Source organism: Pollicipes pollicipes, unplaced genomic scaffold, assembly GCF_011947565.3.
Source record: "Pollicipes pollicipes isolate AB1234 unplaced genomic scaffold, Ppol_2.1 Scaffold_4881;HRSCAF=5763_pilon_pilon_pilon, whole genome shotgun sequence".
NCBI lineage: Eukaryota > Metazoa > Arthropoda > Thecostraca > Pollicipedomorpha > Pollicipedidae > Pollicipes > Pollicipes pollicipes.
Genome location: NW_023596576.1, coordinates 33,365,785 through 33,382,842, shown reverse-complemented (window position 1 = coordinate 33,382,842; position 17,058 = coordinate 33,365,785). Strand labels below are relative to the sequence as shown.

The 17,058-nt window shown below is 53.3% G+C and overlaps 2 protein-coding genes across 3 annotated transcripts; both read left to right on the top strand.

Moving 5' to 3' along the window:
- Positions 1-4,694: 4,694 nt before the first annotated feature.
- Positions 4,695-10,382, top strand: blw (ATP synthase subunit alpha blw, mitochondrial). The gene is made up of 7 exons (XM_037225176.1): positions 4,695-4,819; positions 6,555-6,672; positions 7,044-7,171; positions 7,465-7,661; positions 8,163-8,940; positions 9,365-9,509; positions 9,941-10,382. Exons 1-7 carry the CDS (start codon positions 4,751-4,753, stop codon positions 10,171-10,173), a joined length of 1,668 nt encoding a protein of 555 aa, XP_037081071.1. The 5' UTR covers positions 4,695-4,750; the 3' UTR covers positions 10,174-10,382.
- Positions 10,383-11,413: 1,031 nt separating this feature from the next.
- Positions 11,414-15,652, top strand: Surf1 (surfeit locus protein 1). 2 transcript variants are annotated; one of them, XM_037224265.1, is made up of 6 exons: positions 11,414-11,433; positions 12,359-12,553; positions 12,799-12,920; positions 13,295-13,489; positions 14,172-14,348; positions 15,232-15,652. In XM_037224265.1, exons 2-6 carry the CDS (start codon positions 12,404-12,406, stop codon positions 15,467-15,469), a joined length of 882 nt encoding a protein of 293 aa, XP_037080160.1. In that variant the 5' UTR covers positions 11,414-11,433; positions 12,359-12,403; the 3' UTR covers positions 15,470-15,652. The 2 variants fall into 2 exon arrangements, with proteins under 2 accessions (XP_037080160.1, XP_037080159.1); XM_037224264.1 differs by having other exon boundaries at positions 11,415-11,479.
- The last annotated feature ends 1,406 nt before the right edge of the window (positions 15,653-17,058 follow it).

Below are 17,058 nucleotides of genomic sequence, written 5' to 3'. Positions count from 1 at the left end.
CATTCTGAGTTATCACTGTGAGCCTCGACACGGAGCCGGAGTCTGTGGGCGAGGTCTGCGCTCGGTCGTGCCCGGTGCTTTGAAACCTGGCATCATCCTCGACTCAAAAACACCGTTCGGCTCTACTTGCCGTAACTCTGCGGGCCATTCAACCAGATAGCTTCCAGTAATACCGCCCATAATCTGGATGATGTGGGTGGACGGCATTGGTTACCTTCAAGTAATAGCGCCCATGATCTGGATTCTGTGGATGGACGGCATCGGTTACCTTCCAGTAATAGCTTCCATAACCTTGGTGACGTGGATGGACGGCATTGGTTACCTTTAAAGTCGAATGCGAACAGCCATGCAGAGCTTATATTCGTCGGACGAGCTCGACTGCGCGGAATGGTGCGATGACCGGGTTTTATGACGGGTGTCGACTGACCCGGCCAAATAGGCGCAGTTGGCTGAGACCTTTACAGGAGAGTAGGACGAATCGCGCCCTGACAAATTTTCACCGTTTAAAGGTAATAACAGGAACGCCTTTGCAGCTCATGCCCAACCCATTCCACATTCAAGGGTGGCGTCACCGTCCCAAAGCGCGTGACTATGGGGTTTTACGACGCACTCTGCTGCTGAGGCTGTATGATGTCGCTCGCCTCTCAACGGCACCACGGGAAATGGAATCCTGTTTCCCAGACGTGCAGTCGCTACAGGAACGGGGGCTGAAGCTATGGTAGGCCCATTCATGGATGTGAACCCGAGCAGGCGCGCTAGTCAAAGCCTTGGCAAAGGGAGGGGGGGGGGGGGGGAACGCATAGTTGACAAATGACCCCTGACAGCGAAAGGCACTCCAAAAAAAGATCGCCAAATATGGTCCACTTGCTAATGATGGCATGCTTTCATCGACATTTTCCCATGTCTTCCTTCTATAACTGGAATGGGAGCCTACAGCTGCTGTGGAGTAAATTCTGATTGAATTTTATCATCAATAAACTGAAAAAATAATGCATTAGGCATTTGCATGAAAAACATCGCTGGCACTTTACTTTTTACAATGGTCTGTGGAATTCCCAAGCCGGTAGAACTTGGAAGCTTAGCCAGACTTTGTACCTGGGCTTTAAAGAGATATTAGGAACGCCGCGAGCGTAGATTGCATATCGAAATGGGCAAACAATTTGTATTTACCTGGGTAAGCAATGCTTGTCTGGAAATTTTCAACATCCAGAGTCGATTCGTGATACAAATATTGTACGTAGTTTTGAACATGCGCGATCTCAACTGTTGGTAACAAAAACCTCGCCGGTAGGCGTTGCAGTCTCCGTAGGACCCGCAGCGACGGCACCATACTAAGCTGTGGCCAACGAGGGGACGAAAATGATGTCGCATCCGAAAGAAGTACATTTGAACGCTTTAGAACATTGAGGCGTGCGTTTAGCAGGTAATCTGGCGGTACATTTCACCAGTGCAATTTTTAGATTGATGTTAAAAGCGGATTGGCATTTACAGCACCGCGAAGTGGTGCTGTCTGGAATCTGGTGGCTGAACTGAAAGGGTAAAGATATAATCTCAATTTTTCGCGTTGCTGTAACTGTACATCTGTCCAGTGGACATCCTCAACGTTTACGCCCAATTTCATGCGAATTAATTTTGAAAGACATTCGGAACCATCATTTTACGAAGGTCGTTATCGCGCGTACGGCGCCCGCCGCCTGGTCTTACTTGCAGTAGTCGACGCGGTCCGATTTTACGGGAGCTACAACCCAGGCCATCGCTGTCCGTGCTCCGGGATTGCGGGCGCTCAGCGTCGAATTTTTTTATGTAATTTGTTTCTCTAGTCGATTCTGCAAAAGAATAAACGTCCTGAAACAGACATTCCAATGTTTATTTTCAGCTTGGTCTGGTTCGTTTATGAACTTATTTTGATCTACTCTATTCTACACCAACGAGACCCCTTATTCCTTTCCGTGAAGCGGTCCCTTGAGCAGAACACTAGGGGGCACACTATTTTTCCCGGTCAAGTGTTGAAGGGGCATTCCATCTCACCGCAGGGTGTCTTCCGGCTGCCGTTCTGGCGACACGGGGCTGCATCACCTGCCGATTTGGAGGCCCTTGGACGGATGAATCATATCACATTGATGCTCTCCCTGACGCGGGAGGCCTCACTCGCGCAGTTGGCCCCGGATCGACGCAGGAACCCTCACTGACGCAACAACATCCCTGAACACTGCAGGTGGTCCAATAATTGGCGCATGGACTCCAGGCCCACTTTTCGGTACTGCGGACCCTGACTGGCACATAAATCTTCCATTGTCTCAACGTGAACGCTCTCATACGTCATATGTCCTGTCATTGACAGAGGGCCCAGGCTAACACAAAAGGTCCTCGGTCATTTGGAGTCCCGTCCCCGTCCCCGTTGAGCATATGTTCCCCTGACCGATTCGAGGTCCCTTGTTGACACGGAATATCCTGTTAGGCACTGTGCCCCTGACCGATACAGGAGCGTCGCATTATTGTAGGGACTTTTTCCTATGTAAATCGCGGGCCCGGCCTTGCCCTTGCTGAGGAAATGGGTCCCAAGAGCTCAGACCGACACGGAGCCAACTGTTCGGTGTTGGTGATCTCTGGCCGACATAGAGAAACGTCCTATCTCAGGGGTACCCAATGGACAAAAAGACCCTCTAGCTTACATTTCAGATCACGGACCTATGAGCGGGGGTATTAAATATGACCTACAGCCAGCACCTCGAGCCCTCCAAACTTCCAATCGCGTCCTTGATCTCGAGGACCGTCTCGATCTCGATTTTGATCTCGACCGGGACCGTCGAGGATCGAGGACGTCTCGAAGGACCCTTCAGCCCCACTCCCGACCTCCTCGAACCAAACCCGTGACAGACTCGAAGCCACTAGCTGATTCATGACTTCCTGTTAGGGACTGCGGGCCCCTGACCGCCAAAGGGGCTCCAACCATTATTTCAGGTGCTCAGACCAATTGCGCTTCAATTCAAGTCGTGGCCCACGGCCTTGCTCCTGCTCGGGGAATGATGCCCAGGGCACAGACTAACAGGGAGTCAATTGTTCGATGTTCGTGGTCTCCGGCCCACCGAGACACCCGCATTGTCCCAGAGGGCCATGAGACGGTGCAAGAGGATTTCTGACTGGTGTTTTAGGTCACCGCCCTACGAGCCGCAATTCTTTAGGTGCCCTATAGCCAGTCCTTCGATCCCTTGTCCTCCAACTGGGCCACTGATCGTCGGTTCCGCTGGGCCGCCCGGGTCCCTCTTCGGGCCTCAAGGAATACCATCCTTGGTTGGCTCGGGCCCCCTTGTGAACATAGGACCTTCTGTTAGGAATTCCGGGCCCCCCACAGATACAGGGCCCCGACCAATGTAAATCGCGGGCCCGGCCTTGTAACTGATTGGAAGCTGGGTCCCTAGGCCAATACCGTCACGGAGCTGGCTGTACAGTGGTGATGTTTGGCCGAAATACCCTAATCGACCTAGAGGGTTACCGATCGGTGCAAAGGGCCCTCTGACTGTCATTTGAGGACCCATTCCCGCAAGGTGGAGCCCTGGAATAAGACCCGACCAGCCCTTTGTATCATTAAGGTTTCCAATCAGTCCCCTTGATCGTCGGTCCCGATGGGCCCTTCAGGCTCTTCGGGCCTCCTCAAGAACTGCTTCTGACCCACGCGGGCCTCTTGCCAGCTCATGCCCCTTATTAGACGCTGTGGGGCCCTGATAGACGCTGGGGCCCGACCAACTTAAATCACGGATTCTTGCTTTGTCCCTGAGCGAGGAATGGGCCCTCAGGCCTCTCCCAACACTAAGCCAACTGTGCGATTCTGGTGGTGTTTGACCGAGACATAGGCCCTTATCGACTCAAGGGCCCCCTGATCAACGCGCAGTGCCGCCTGCATGGCACTTGTGCCGTGTGCCTTTGAACTCTGGTAAAGTGCCCGGTCTTGCGGGCCGGGCCCCTGAATGCAACCTCCAGCAAGCCTTTCAGGACCTTCGGGCCTTCAAATCGGGCTCTTAATCGTAGGTTTCGAGGGCCCTCCCGGAACCTTAAGGGGGCACGGGGCCCTGTGCCCCCTCCCCCGTCTGCGCTTTTGAGCCCAAGACAACATCTGCAGTACATGCGACAGCATAAACGCAACAAAATATCAAGATATTGTTAGGTCTAATTTATGCGCACTTAAACGCTGGTATATTCCCGCTATCATCTGTTTAGTTGCTGGCTGGTGCTGTTTGAGAGACATGCCGAGTCGTCTGGGCAAATAATAAATATAGCTGTCATGCACCCTACGTTTTTTCGACATGACTTTGTTTGAAATACGCGATAAGACCCATATGTTTATGCCTAATGATCAATATAAAACAAATGAGAATTGTCACCTTTCTGTGACATGATATTGATTCTTGTATAATCAAGTTAAAACATTTTTTGTTTTGGTTTGAGGGCTATTTTTCACATTCAGAGTACTAGAGATGGCCGTTTGCTTTACATTTCGACTGATGTCCTAGTACTTTTCAACGGGCTCTCATAGCTCATCAGTAAAAATGCCTTAAGGGGTTGATTTATCAAAGTTTCTATGATACTGCTCTTCTAACACACTAGTTTTGTGTCAAAATGGCATAAAATACATCATATTTGTCCAAATCTGTTTAGTGGTAGCTTTTAGTGCTGTTTGTGTGGACCCTGAAGTACTTGCTCACGCGGTCCTCCTCGCAGCCTATTTTCTTCACCTGGAGAGGCCGGTGGGGACATGATGGCGCTGTGCTCGTCAAGAATTGTGGCGGTTGCCGCCAGGCACATTCCTCGCACCGCAACAAAGGTTTGATGCAGATCTAACAGCAATTTAAGTTCATGTAGTGTTCTTTAGAAAGTATTGGGAGATAAGCTAAGATTAGGCGAAAATGGCGCATGTATGCTCATGCAGGGACTGCAAGTAATATTGTAGAATTATATCGCGAAATTGGTTTATTTACTCATTAAGCTCTGGACCATCGTTTTTGGGGCTCTCGGTATTCATGAAAATCAAACATGTGTGCATAACTAACCCGGTTAGCCAACCAGTCAATGTGCCACAACATAACAGCCATAATTTTCATTTTGCCACTGATTTCTCCAAATAAAGTCAACTTTTTACCTTTGCATAATGCTGTAGTTATATGTAATGTGTTATAGGGTGATTGGGATGAGTGGTTGATGAACTGGTTGGCATATTGTGAGATTGTGTGGCTCATCTGGTTCCTGAGGTAGTCAAGAGAAAAACTCATGTTTTTGGCTGACCAGTTATGTGTGCAAATGGGGAGACCAATAAACTCTCACTTATACCACTCTGTAGCAGGTTTTCCACACTATTTTCTTGCATTGTTTGTTAAAAGTTGTGAAGGAGGGCTTGAAAAATCTAAATAGCCTAGTATCAATTAAATGTTTGCCTCTAGGATTCTGGCCCAGGGTCATCAAGTAGGTGTAGTAGGTGTTATGCTGTAAAGTCTATGGGGATCTCTGGGATTGTGTATTTCTTTTTATTATTTCTGTGATAAGTATGTTAATGCTGATCCAAATGTCAAAAAGTACCATCGAGAACATTTTTCTTAGTTACCTTTTCATGGCAATTTTTTTCTTTAAAGATACTCATGTGCATTTCTGCAAGTGTGAGATATGAGTATCAATACATTTTGTATAAGCTGCCTGGCCATGCATTAAATTTATGTCAAAAGTGGGCATATAGATTTTGCTGTTTAGAGTTTTAGTATGATTCAAACACCACAGGGGTCAAACAAACCACAGCCAAAAACGATTTCCCAGGTAGAGCAACTAACCCAGGTTAGCAGTGAGAGAAATATCAGTGTTAGCAGGTGGAAGCAGCAGTCACTACTATGCTGCGGTCTTTGTAAGCACAAGGGAAAATACCAAAGTGGTTACTGTATGATAATTGTGCAGATTTTCTGCTGATGGTCAATTTGAGGTGAATTTCTAATTTTTTCTTTAAGATGCTACATAGCTGAAATATGTTGGTTTTCCCCACTAGCAGCTACAATCACAACCTTAACAAACCAGAGTTGATTTCTGACCCACCTTAGCTTGAAGTGGCATAGATCGTAAGAAGAGCAGCAGCTCCAGCACATGTAGAATCTGGAGCAGTTAAAAACTCTGAGAGGATGATGAACAGGATCTCTAAAACAGTCATGTGTTCATATTTTGTGCTACAGGAGGTTTTGTGTTGCGGGATTGTGACTGGATCAAGTGTATGACGTTATACTACAGCACAACCATAGTACAAAGAAAAATGGTGGATTACAAAAAGCTTTGTATTCAATTAGCCCCAGTTCTGGCATGGCAGAGTTTGTAGCAGAGAGTGCAGTGAACAGCAACAATGTTTGGTTTTCAGGCCCTGAATTCAGAAGACTTGGGTATCCACAAGCCCAGATATTGCCCAAGAGCCATAGGCAGTGAAAGGTAGCTGTTCAAGGTAGCTGTTCATAGGATCATAGAGATCATAAGGGTGGGCTTGCTCCGAGCTGTGGCTGGATCAATGTTCACACCCCTGACACTGTTTGCAGGTCACAAAGACCTCGCTGCCGATCGTGCAGGTGGCCAGCCGGAAGTTCAGCGCCTCATCCCAGCAGCATGCCGCCAACTCTGCCGAGATCTCTTCCATCCTGGAGGAGCGCATCCTTGGTGGGTCCTGCTGCCACACATCCTTTTATCAGCACTGGCCGGCCACTGAGAGGCTGACCGGCCGGACCCATTAACTTGGATGGCAGTAAACATGGCTAATGATGGTGACAGATTCAATGCTGGTATGATACTGGTGTGCAATTGACTGTGATGGCCCTGGTGCCTCAGAAAACAGATGCCACACTTATTGTTGTGCTTGCTCTGATGAAAATGTGGATGAATGGTGACATGGGGAGATAATTGTGTGTAGTGTAAACTGCCCTAGTTTTGCAGCCTGGGACTACTCATGGCTGTCCCGCCTGGTCGGGATGTCGTCTGCTGGTTGTGTGCCCACTGCCACTGCAATGACCATTGTTGCCACCTGTGGCCAGGTACCTCCGTCAAGGCCGATCTGGAGGAGACGGGCCGCGTGCTCAGCATCGGTGACGGTATCGCCCGTGTGTACGGCCTGAAGAACATCCAGGCTGAGGAGATGGTGGAGTTCTCGTCCGGCCTCAAGGTGACTGGTGGTGGCTATCCACTGAGTGCCTAGTAATGCCCTCTGGCTGGTGTTTGTCATACTCGAGGCTTACGACGCCACCTGAGGCGTGTGAGACGGCGAGCAGCGAATGTAGGATTGTGACATGCTGTTATACAGGCCTGTGCGGCAGCTGGCGTGTGCTCTCTGCCGGATCCTGCTGCTGGGTGTGTGTGACGCCTGGGCCACACGCGGTGTGCCGGCCGTGAGCGGGCGGCAGCGCCTACTGCCACTGTCCTGCCGCCGGCCGCTGCTCACCGCCCCTCCGCCGCCAGGGCATGGCACTCAACCTGGAGGCCGACAACGTGGGCGTGGTGGTGTTCGGTAACGACAAGCTCATCCGTGAGGGCGACATCGTGAAGCGGACCGGCGCCATCGTGGACGTGCCCGTCGGCGAGGGCCTGCTCGGCCGCGTCGTCGACGCCCTGGGCAACGTCATCGATGGCAAGGGACCCCTGAAGAACGTCAACAGGTGGGCGAGCACGCGGTAGCGCTGAGTGGTGGATGCGAGATAGAAGATAAAAAGAGCTGGCAGATGCCCCATTTCCTACACAGAGCGATTCATTTATTTCATTCATTCCTTTCAGTTGCCAAGCATTCTTTTAATTTATGTCATCATATGATTGGTTATAGCTACATCAGATGAATGATTAGCACAGAATTGGAGCACCTACCCAAAATAAACGTGTGGTATAATAATGGATAGAGATGACTGCCTAAAAAAGAAGAGGATGTGCCTGCCCCACTGACTCCGCCGGGCAGGATGTATCTTGATCAGGTGGCTTAGCCCCAAGCACCGCTGCTAAGCCGTCAGCAGAGTCACTCCATGGTGGTGCCATTACAAGGCTGGTCAGTTCATTTAACGACGAATCCGTCTACAGTCACGTCCTTCGCCGCGTTGTTGGCCAGCTGTCCGTGGGCGACGTGCGCGGGCGGTGCAGCCCCGTGAGCAGTGTACCCGTGTGTCCGGCAGGGCCCGCGTGGGCGTGAAGGCGCCCGGCATCATCCCGCGCCAGTCGGTGCGCGAGCCGATGCAGTCCGGCATCAAGGCGGTGGACTCGCTGGTGCCGATCGGCCGCGGCCAGCGCGAGCTCATCATCGGCGACCGGCAGACGGGCAAGACGGCCGTCGCCATCGACACCATCATCAACCAGAAGCGCTTCAACGACGGCCAGGATGAGAAGAAGAAGCTCTACTGCATCTACGTGGCCATCGGCCAGAAGCGCTCGACCGTGGCGCAGATCATGAAGCGGTTGGGCGACATGGATGCCATGAAGTACACCATCATCGTGTCGGCCACGGCCTCGGACGCGGCGCCGCTGCAGTACCTGGCGCCCTACTCGGGCTGCGCCATGGGCGAGTTCTTCCGCGACAACGGCAAGCACGCGCTCATCATCTACGACGATCTGTCGAAGCAGGCGGTGGCCTACCGTCAGATGTCGCTGCTGCTGCGCCGGCCGCCCGGCCGTGAGGCGTACCCGGGCGACGTGTTCTACCTGCACTCGCGCCTGCTGGAGCGTGCCGCCAAGATGAGCGACAAGAACGGCGGCGGTTCGCTCACCGCGCTGCCCATCATCGAGACGCAGGCCGGCGATGTGTCCGCCTACATCCCGACCAACGTCATCTCCATCACCGACGGCCAGATCTTCTTGGAGACGGAGCTGTTCTACAAGGGCATCCAGCCGGCCATCAACGTCGGTCTGTCCGTGTCCCGCGTCGGCTCGGCCGCCCAGGTCAAGGCCATGAAGCAGGCGAGTGACGAGATGGCGGATCGAGCTGACGGGCGCCGCCAGCAGTCGCGTCTTCCTCTGTATATGGACGGTGTCCACTTTTTCGAACTATGCTAAGGATAGAAAGCTCAACTGGTACGAATCTGTCCCAGGTTTTCAATTGGACCGTGCTTGTGCATTGTCAGGTTAAGGTAGAGCTTCCAGGCTCCACGGAAGTTTCTTGGCACTAATGTGTGTCAATTCGGTTTTGAAATTATTGACTGCAGGTCTGCACTAAGCTTCCTCTCAAGTGTCCAAGAAGACAACCACCAGGGAGAAAAGACATTCCATGGTTATTCCTAGTGACTTCGGGATCGAACCAATGTGGGTGCTTTTCCATGCTCTAGTGTGATATGTCAGCGCATGCTACATGCGCGGCTTGACACGGTGCCGGTGCTGCCCTCAGGTGGCCGGCTCGATGAAGCTGGAGCTGGCGCAGTACCGCGAGGTGGCGGCGTTCGCGCAGTTCGGCTCTGACCTGGATGCGTCCACACAGCAGCAGCTGAACCGCGGCGTGCGGCTGACCGAGCTGCTGAAGCAGGGACAGTACGGTACGTGCGGTGCGGGCCCGCCGATCTCTGGGCGCCAGGCGTTCGGCCACCACCTTTGCGACCCATTGAGAACCAATGCAAATGTACCATGTCGTGCATTTGATATTGCGCGTCCTGTTCCCTCCGACTTACGGACGTCTTCTTTCTCTGTGTAAGGACGATGCTCTAAATCTGACTTGTCCTAAGGAGAGAAAGTACAGAAACTGACAGCTTACCAACCTGGCCCATGTCTAAAATTGGGTTGGGGTGGAGCTTAGACCACAATATGCCTCAGTTTCAAGGCAGTGCAAAATTATGGCAGCAATGGCCGCAACAGTGTCATGCCCTGTCAATGATTCCTTTTAATCACCATCAGACTTTCGCACGATGCCTGTTGCGCCGTCGTTGACATTCGTATGAGCTTGTGTTGAGCATGTTCCTGTGACGGGCAGTGCCGATGGCTGTGGAGGAGCAGGTGGCCGTCATCTACTGCGGCGTGCGCGGCCACCTTGACAAGGTGGACCCGTCCAAGATCACCCAGTTCGAGAAGGACTTCCTGGCGCACATCCGCGTCACCGAGAAGGACCTGCTGGCGCACATCGCCAAGGAGGGCTCCATCTCGCCCGAGACGGACGCCGCCCTCAAGAAGATCGTGCTCGACTTCATGGCCAGCTGGTCGGCCTAAGCGGCGCGCGCGTGCGTGCCAGCTGGGCCGGGCCGCTGGTGGGGGGTGTGACGGGCCGTTTTGTATGGTGTAGTGTCGACTGCCGCACGGAGCGCCGTCAGTGAGTACGTGTCGTGTGCGAGGGGAGCGGCAATGGTGAACGCCAGCGCGCGGCGCACGCGCTCTGTTATTATATATTGGTTCGCCCGAATAGACCACCACAGACGGACCGATGGGTTTTACCAACGGGCTCCGGGCCTGGATTCCCGTGTAGTGTGGAGTGGATCGGGGATGAATCGTCCAACAGTCGTGCGGCGGTCTCTTGATTTACTGGAACATCATGTTGCACTGTAAACAATCGTTGCAGCCAAAGTATGTTTAAGAGACATTTTTGTTCTGCAATAGAGCAAAAGATGTTGCTCTGTGTTAGCTACAGTAGCATCATTTGCTCCACCACAGCACATGGGAGCAGTTGAGCGGTACTCCCTGTACGACTTGAAGTCCTACATCGAAATTAATCGATTTATTACAAATTTAAAAGCGGCCACAGCATTGGCCAATTTCTTACATCAAGATGTGTTCTTTAGAAATATCTGATGCTCACATTTCTATTGTTTTAAGTAAGATTCGTGTCTAATGGCGATACTAACTCGTAGATGCATTGCCTGCAAAATGCATGCAGTTCGTCCAGAGTTACTGTTACTATTGGGATTTTTTCTTTGCAGTTCTGCCGTCCGTTAGCGCGCACCCGGGTCGCTGGTTGAATACCATCCTCTCGGGTGTGGGTCAATTTGAAGCCCCCCTCCGCGAGTTCTCAGAAGCAGTACGTGAGCTCATTTGTGTCGAAATATGAGGTTCCTTGATCAAAATAAAAAAGGTGAGAGAGGGAGAATACACGAGCTGTGAACGACTACAACCACCGTTTTTTTATATGCATCGTCTATTCATTTATTAGCTGCAGGTAGCCGTAGGGCAAGGCGACGCGAAATCAGGCTTCGGTGGAGAGTCGAATTGACGAGCAGGAGGGGAGCGATTTGACCAAAGGCCGACAGGTCTTGTATTAATCTGAATATGTGGATCTGCATGTGATTCCAAGCTGACGCACGTGTTGGAAGCTGTCAACAAGGCTATCTAACGGCTGTCATACAAGGCTGGGCTGCCTAGCCAGGCTGTCAATTAGAAATTCGTTACATAAGTGGTGCCGGCAAGACGATCTTGACGAAATGGAAACAAAACTGGATGACGTAAACGCCCGTAGATGCCCTTGGTGGATGCCGTGAGGTGTGCGGGCTTGGGGCATTACGCGTTGCTTGGTATTCTGTGTGAGGTGAGGTGTGGTGTGGTCATGACCCATGCACAGGCTCGTTTATGTCGATTTTTCTGTCGGTTTTTCTTATGATGCAGGACAGCTATAGTTACATCAGTGAACGGGCTGGTACTGACCAGCATGGCTGCCCCAGCCCAAACACGTAACTGTTTACTGAATTCTCATCCATTTCAGTGACATGTTTTCTGCTTTACCTGTTGGCTTCATAGACATATTGCAGCATTCTTTTTTGAGGTTATGATTATTTACAATGTGAAGTGGTGTAGTTCCAAAGCAAACCTTGAGACTTATGACATGGGTTTGTGACATGATACATATGCCTAAGGTCTGCTCCTGTCATTCCTCCAGAAAAGATGAGATAGTTTGGAGAATGGCAGAGTAGTGCTGAATCTGCATTAAATCAGCTGCTTCTGGCATAGTAGTGCTAAATCTGCATTGAGTCAGCTGCTACTGAAACAATTTGGGGAGTTATCAGCTGAAGTGAACACTATTGAATCAATATCATTCATGGCACTATTGAAAGTATATCCAAGACCCCTGGCACCCTCACCAATTGCTAAGGTGTGAGGGTACTGGTGGCATAGTGGTTAATGTGTGAGAGGCTGGTGTCACCATATAGCCTCAGCAGCTGAGTATGCTGTAGGCCCTGATGACAATGATCATTGTCAGGGTGCATTGCAATTGGTGGTGCAAGCATGTCTCAGATATAAGCACAATCTCCTGTTGGCAGCAGCAAATTTGGGTGCAGCCTTTGCAAACTGAACATTTGCATAGTGTTAGCAACAGCTGAGTAACATGGCTACTTGATCTGGATCAAATATGGTGCTTATTGCAAAGGCATCAAAATGCTCATGTCCAGAATTGGTTTACTTGTTTCAGTGCATGCCATTTGAAGCAAGAAGCCTTCCAGATTTGTAAGGCAGTATGTGGATTAGAAGACCACAGCTTCAGAGGCTTTTGAATCTACAGAAGGTGTTGAGGAACTTCTTTTCAAGTGATGGTAGAATACAAAAACCAAAACTCAGCTACCCAGGTGGATCAGACAAAATTGGGGCATATGGATACTTCCTTCTGGTAAGTAGTTGTGGTTTGTGCCTTTTTATAGAGATTGATGTGACATCTTTGGATGAAAGCAAATATTCCACAATCTCACATTGTAGTTATGTTTATATTCTAAAACAATATGTGACATGAAAGAGGCATCTGGTGTCAACAAAGCTGCAATGAAAATTATAGTGGTCATGGAACCTTCTTATTAAGCAGCTTCTTAGAAAATGACATTAGAAGTAGCAGCTAAATAAGGTGCTATTACTTTTCAGACTATTCCAGCAGTGACCTTTGGTCTGGGTACATGGCAGATACATAGGTGGCAATGGAAGCTAGATCTTATCAAAAGTTTGCTGGAGAAGACTAAGGCTGACCCAGTGGAGCTTCCCCATGAGTAAGTGTGTTGCAGTAAGCATTACCAGCCTGTGTTCAGTGTATGCAAAGGATCTTAAATGGATCTCCTCACTTGTATGTATTTCCTGAAACTTACACCATCAGATCTGGTCTGATCACGCTACTGGACACTCTATTGTACTTTTACAGTATGATGAAGTTATAGACCAATTCTATCTGATGCCTGTCAGTCAGTTAGGTCTCTGGGGTGGCATTGTTCTATGATACCTCTATTTTAATCTAATTTGTTTTGTAATATCAGTGGTTGCAGGACTTTGGCACCAGCTTCCTTACTGTCTTGGTATAACCAACCCATGCCCATTGGACATGACTGTGTGCAATCTCCATCCCGTGACCCCCTCCTCTTGAGGACAGCCTGTCGGAGCTGACGTCGCTGGAGTACAAGCCAGTGCGCGTGCGGGGTAGCTACGACCACAGCCGGGAGCTGTACATCGGGCCGCGCTCGCAGATCGTCCAGGGCGGCGACGAGGAGCTGGGCCGCAGCGGTCTGCTCTCCACCGGCCGCACCGGCGTCCAGGTGGTCACGCCCTTCCAGCTCGCCGACTCAGAGTGAGTTGCGTGGTGGCACCATCTCGTGCATGGACCCAGAGAGCGAGCGCGCAGTCCTGGCTGTGGCTGTCAGCACAGTCGCGGAGACTGACGTCCCATATACGGCACCAGAGAGCGGACGCAGAGTCCTGACTGTGGCTGCCAGCACAGTCGCGGAGATTGACGTCTCATGTACGGCACCAGAGAGCGGGCGCACAGTCCTGGCTGTGGCTGCCAGCACAGTCGCGGAGATTGACGTCTCATGTACGGCACCAAAGAGCGGGCCCACAGTCATGGCTGTGGCTGTCAGCACAGTCGCGGAGATTAACGTCTCATGTACGGCACCAGAGAACGGACGCACAGTCCTGGCTGTGGCTGCCAGCACATGCGCGGAAACTGTGACGACGTCTCATGCTCGCGCCGGAGAGCTGCTCCCCACGTGGGCAGTGTTAGGGCTGTCAGTGCATTAGAGTGCAGCAGAAGGTAGGTTTGGGAAGCGGCCCAGTGCTGAGTGCTCAGGGATGACAGCATACTGTGGTGTTATCTGTGGTCGGTCATTGGGCGTCTTCGCAGACATTTATGGTCCCGTTTGGAAGTTAATGTTGGTCACCGAGGTCTGCAGCGTATCTGTCTCACGAGGACTCCCTGCTAAAGTAAACATAGACCCACGCGCGGATCGTGACGCCCGGCGCTGCGCCCCCAGCATGGAGATTCTGGTGAATCGCGGCTGGGTGCCCATGGCGAAAATGGATCCCTCAACGCGGGCTAAAGGTCAGATCGAGGGTGAGCATGAGATCGTCGGCGTGGTCCGCATCACGGAGAAGCGCACCCAGTTCATGCCGGCAAACACCACCAGCAAGAAGAACCTTTACCTGTACAGGTGAGCACGGCCGCCAGTGTGCCTTCTGCCCCAGCTGGGATCTTGTGGCCCTGCTGCGCAGCTCTATTTTAGGGTATTGGATGCGCTGCCTGCTCTCCCCCACGTCTTGAGCTCATTGCTTTTTTCGGGATCCGAATCAGATGACGATATCAGATGATGATACATTCGGTGTGTTAGCGCTGTCAGCTGCATTTGCTTGACATTACCAGAGCTTTACCTTACCTCAGATGATGGGCTTTGTGATTTCGGCTGTCTTTGGCTGCTGCCGTGACTTGCGCGTGTCGGTGATCATCTCCCCGTCGCCTGTCCCGCCCATGTCCACGCCGCCCCACCCGCGTTTTTCGTTAATGCGCCTCCCGTGTACCTTGCAACCCAGCTCCCAGCTGACTGGGCGTTAACGCTGACTCCCGCGCTGGCTCGGAGTGCTGACGCTGGCTCCCACGCTGGCTCGGAGTGCTGACGCTGGCTCCCGTGCTGGCTCGGAGTGCTGACGCCGGCTCCCACGCTGGCCCGGAGTGCTGACGCTGGCTCGGAGTGCTGACGCCGGCTCCCACGCTGGCTCGGAGTGCTGACGCTGGCCCCCACGCTGGCTCGGAGTGCTGACGCTGGCTCCCGCGCTGGCTCGGAGTGCTGACGCTGGCCCCCACGCTGGCTCGGAGTGCTGACGCTGGCTCCCACGCTGGCTCGGAGTGCTGATGCTGGCTCCCACGCTGGCTCGGAGTGCTGATGCTGGCTCCCACGCTGGCTCGGAGTGCTGATGCTGGCTCCCACGCTTACTCAGAGCGCTGACTTTGACCCGCGCTGAACCAGAGCGCTATGGCTGCCTCCCCGCTGAACCAGAGCGCTATGGCTGCCTCCTGGTGACTCGGAGCGTGGTCGACAGGGACGTGAAACTGCTGTCGGGCGTCGCCGGCACGGCACCTGTCTTCCTGGACCTGACGGTCGAGTGTGCGCCGCCCGGCGCGCCGGCCGCCGGGCAGACGCGCGTCACACTGCGCAACGAGCACCTCTCGTACATCGCCACTTGGTACTGCCTGAGCGCCTTCACCAGCGTCATGTGGTACCGCCGCTTCGTGGTGCTGCCGCGGATACGCGCCGAGGCGCTCGGCCGGCTTCGATAGATGACGCCGCCGTCGTCCGAGAGAAGAAGAGGGCCGCGCTGTGAGTTGTGCCGACCGCGGCCTGTGTGTGTCTGGGTGCCGACCGCGGCCTGTGTGTGTGTCTGGGTGGACGTGTTGATCTGTGTTGGAGAAGGTGCTGCCGGGAGTAATATACGCACTGCTCTGAAGCAGGGAATCTGACTGCGCTCGGATGTTTCATCATGTTATGTTTAGAACGGCGAAAGGAACTCAGTAATAACGGTCGTCGCTAGGAATTGCATTTTTGTTCAACTACGCTAGCTACTGGCGCCGTAGAATGCATTCCGTGACACTTGCAACGAAATCCTGTGTTTCCCGAGGGAATGAAAACATGGAAGATGTTTTGTTCGTGGCTTCGTACTATCATTAGCATCAGACCACTCATAACATGCCGGAGCTAAAAAGGCCTGAACACGTACCATTCACAGAGGAATTTGGTGTAAAACTGGCCACTTTAGTACGCCCAACTGGCGTAGAAGTGAGGCTTCACACAGGCATCCTGCAACACTGCGTCAAACTTGACCTCGCCTTCCAGATTTGCCGTCTTCGGTTTCCTTGACTCACAAGGGCAATGCCGCGACTCGGCCGCTCTTTCCTGCTGTCTCCGTTTCTCCGCGGCCATCGTACTACCCTTGCTCTGTCGCCCTGTCGCCCCATCACGCTGCACCATCTGCCTTGCCCAGGTGGGACCGAGCCTGATACTTCCCCCGGGCTGCCGCCAGCGTGGCCGGGCGTCCGGTCCCTCCCCTGCCCCGGGACCGGGAGGCACCTCGATGCGTCCGCCGACGCCGCTGGCCCACAGACCAGGCCGGGCCAGAGCGGCGGCGGCCATCCACTATCACGTCTCACGCTGCGCATGCTCCGCGCGCACGGCGCTCTGTAGACGGCTGCTCGACAGGCCACGGCGCCCGCCAGCTGCGCCGCTCGCAGGGCGCTGGCGACCTGCGAGTCACGGACGGAGTCCCGGTCACTGGCGGAGTTCCGGTCACGGGACGGAGTCCCGGTCACGGGCGGAGCCGCGGTCACGGACGGAGTCCCGGTCACGGGCGGAGCCGCGGTCACTGGCGGAGTCCCGGTCACGGACGGAGTCCCGGTCACGGACGGAGCCGCGGTCACGGGCGGAGTCCCGGTCACGGACGGAGCCGCGGTCACTGGCGGAGTCCCGGTCACTGGCGGAGTCCCGGTCACGGACGGAGTCCCGGTCACGGGACGGAGCCGCGGTCACGGACGGAGTCCCGGTCACGGGCGGAGCCGCGGTCACAGACGGAGTCCCGGTCACGGGCGGAGTCCCGGTCACGGACGGAGCCGCGGTCACGGGCCGGCTCCCGACCGGTCGTGTGGCGCCCGCTGCTAAGCTGACCCGCCGCACCGTGTCGGCCCGCTTCGGTGCAGCGAAGGAGGCGGTCGGCGGGGGCGTGTGCCACTTAACAGGGCGTGGGCGGGCCAACGCGCTGCCGTCTTCTGGCTATTTGCTAATTTGAGGGGCGGTGATTAAGTGATACGCCATGTTCGAATATCGGTGTCAGGATAAATGTTTTGGTGGGCCTTTTGCCTTGGTTGTGTTTCGATCG

What these genes read in the sequence shown, in the direction of transcription:
- blw (XM_037225176.1), top strand. Translation starts at nt 4,751, where the DNA reads ATGATGGCGCTGTGCTCGTCAAGAATTGTGGCGGTTGCCGCCAGGCAC. An exon ending in CCTGGAGGAGCGCATCCTTG is followed by an intron (nt 6,673 to 7,043) that starts GTGGGTCCTGCT and finishes ACCTGTGGCCAG; the next exon opens with GTACCTCCGTCAAGGCCGAT. An exon ending in AGTTCTCGTCCGGCCTCAAG is followed by an intron (nt 7,172 to 7,464) that starts GTGACTGGTGGT and finishes CTCCGCCGCCAG; the next exon opens with GGCATGGCACTCAACCTGGA.
- Surf1 (XM_037224265.1), top strand. Translation starts at nt 12,404, where the DNA reads ATGTGGATTAGAAGACCACAGCTTCAGAGGCTTTTGAATCTACAGAAG. An exon ending in CCAGTGGAGCTTCCCCATGA is followed by an intron (nt 12,921 to 13,294) that starts GTAAGTGTGTTG and finishes TCTTGAGGACAG; the next exon opens with CCTGTCGGAGCTGACGTCGC. An exon ending in AAGAACCTTTACCTGTACAG is followed by an intron (nt 14,349 to 15,231) that starts GTGAGCACGGCC and finishes CGTGGTCGACAG; the next exon opens with GGACGTGAAACTGCTGTCGG.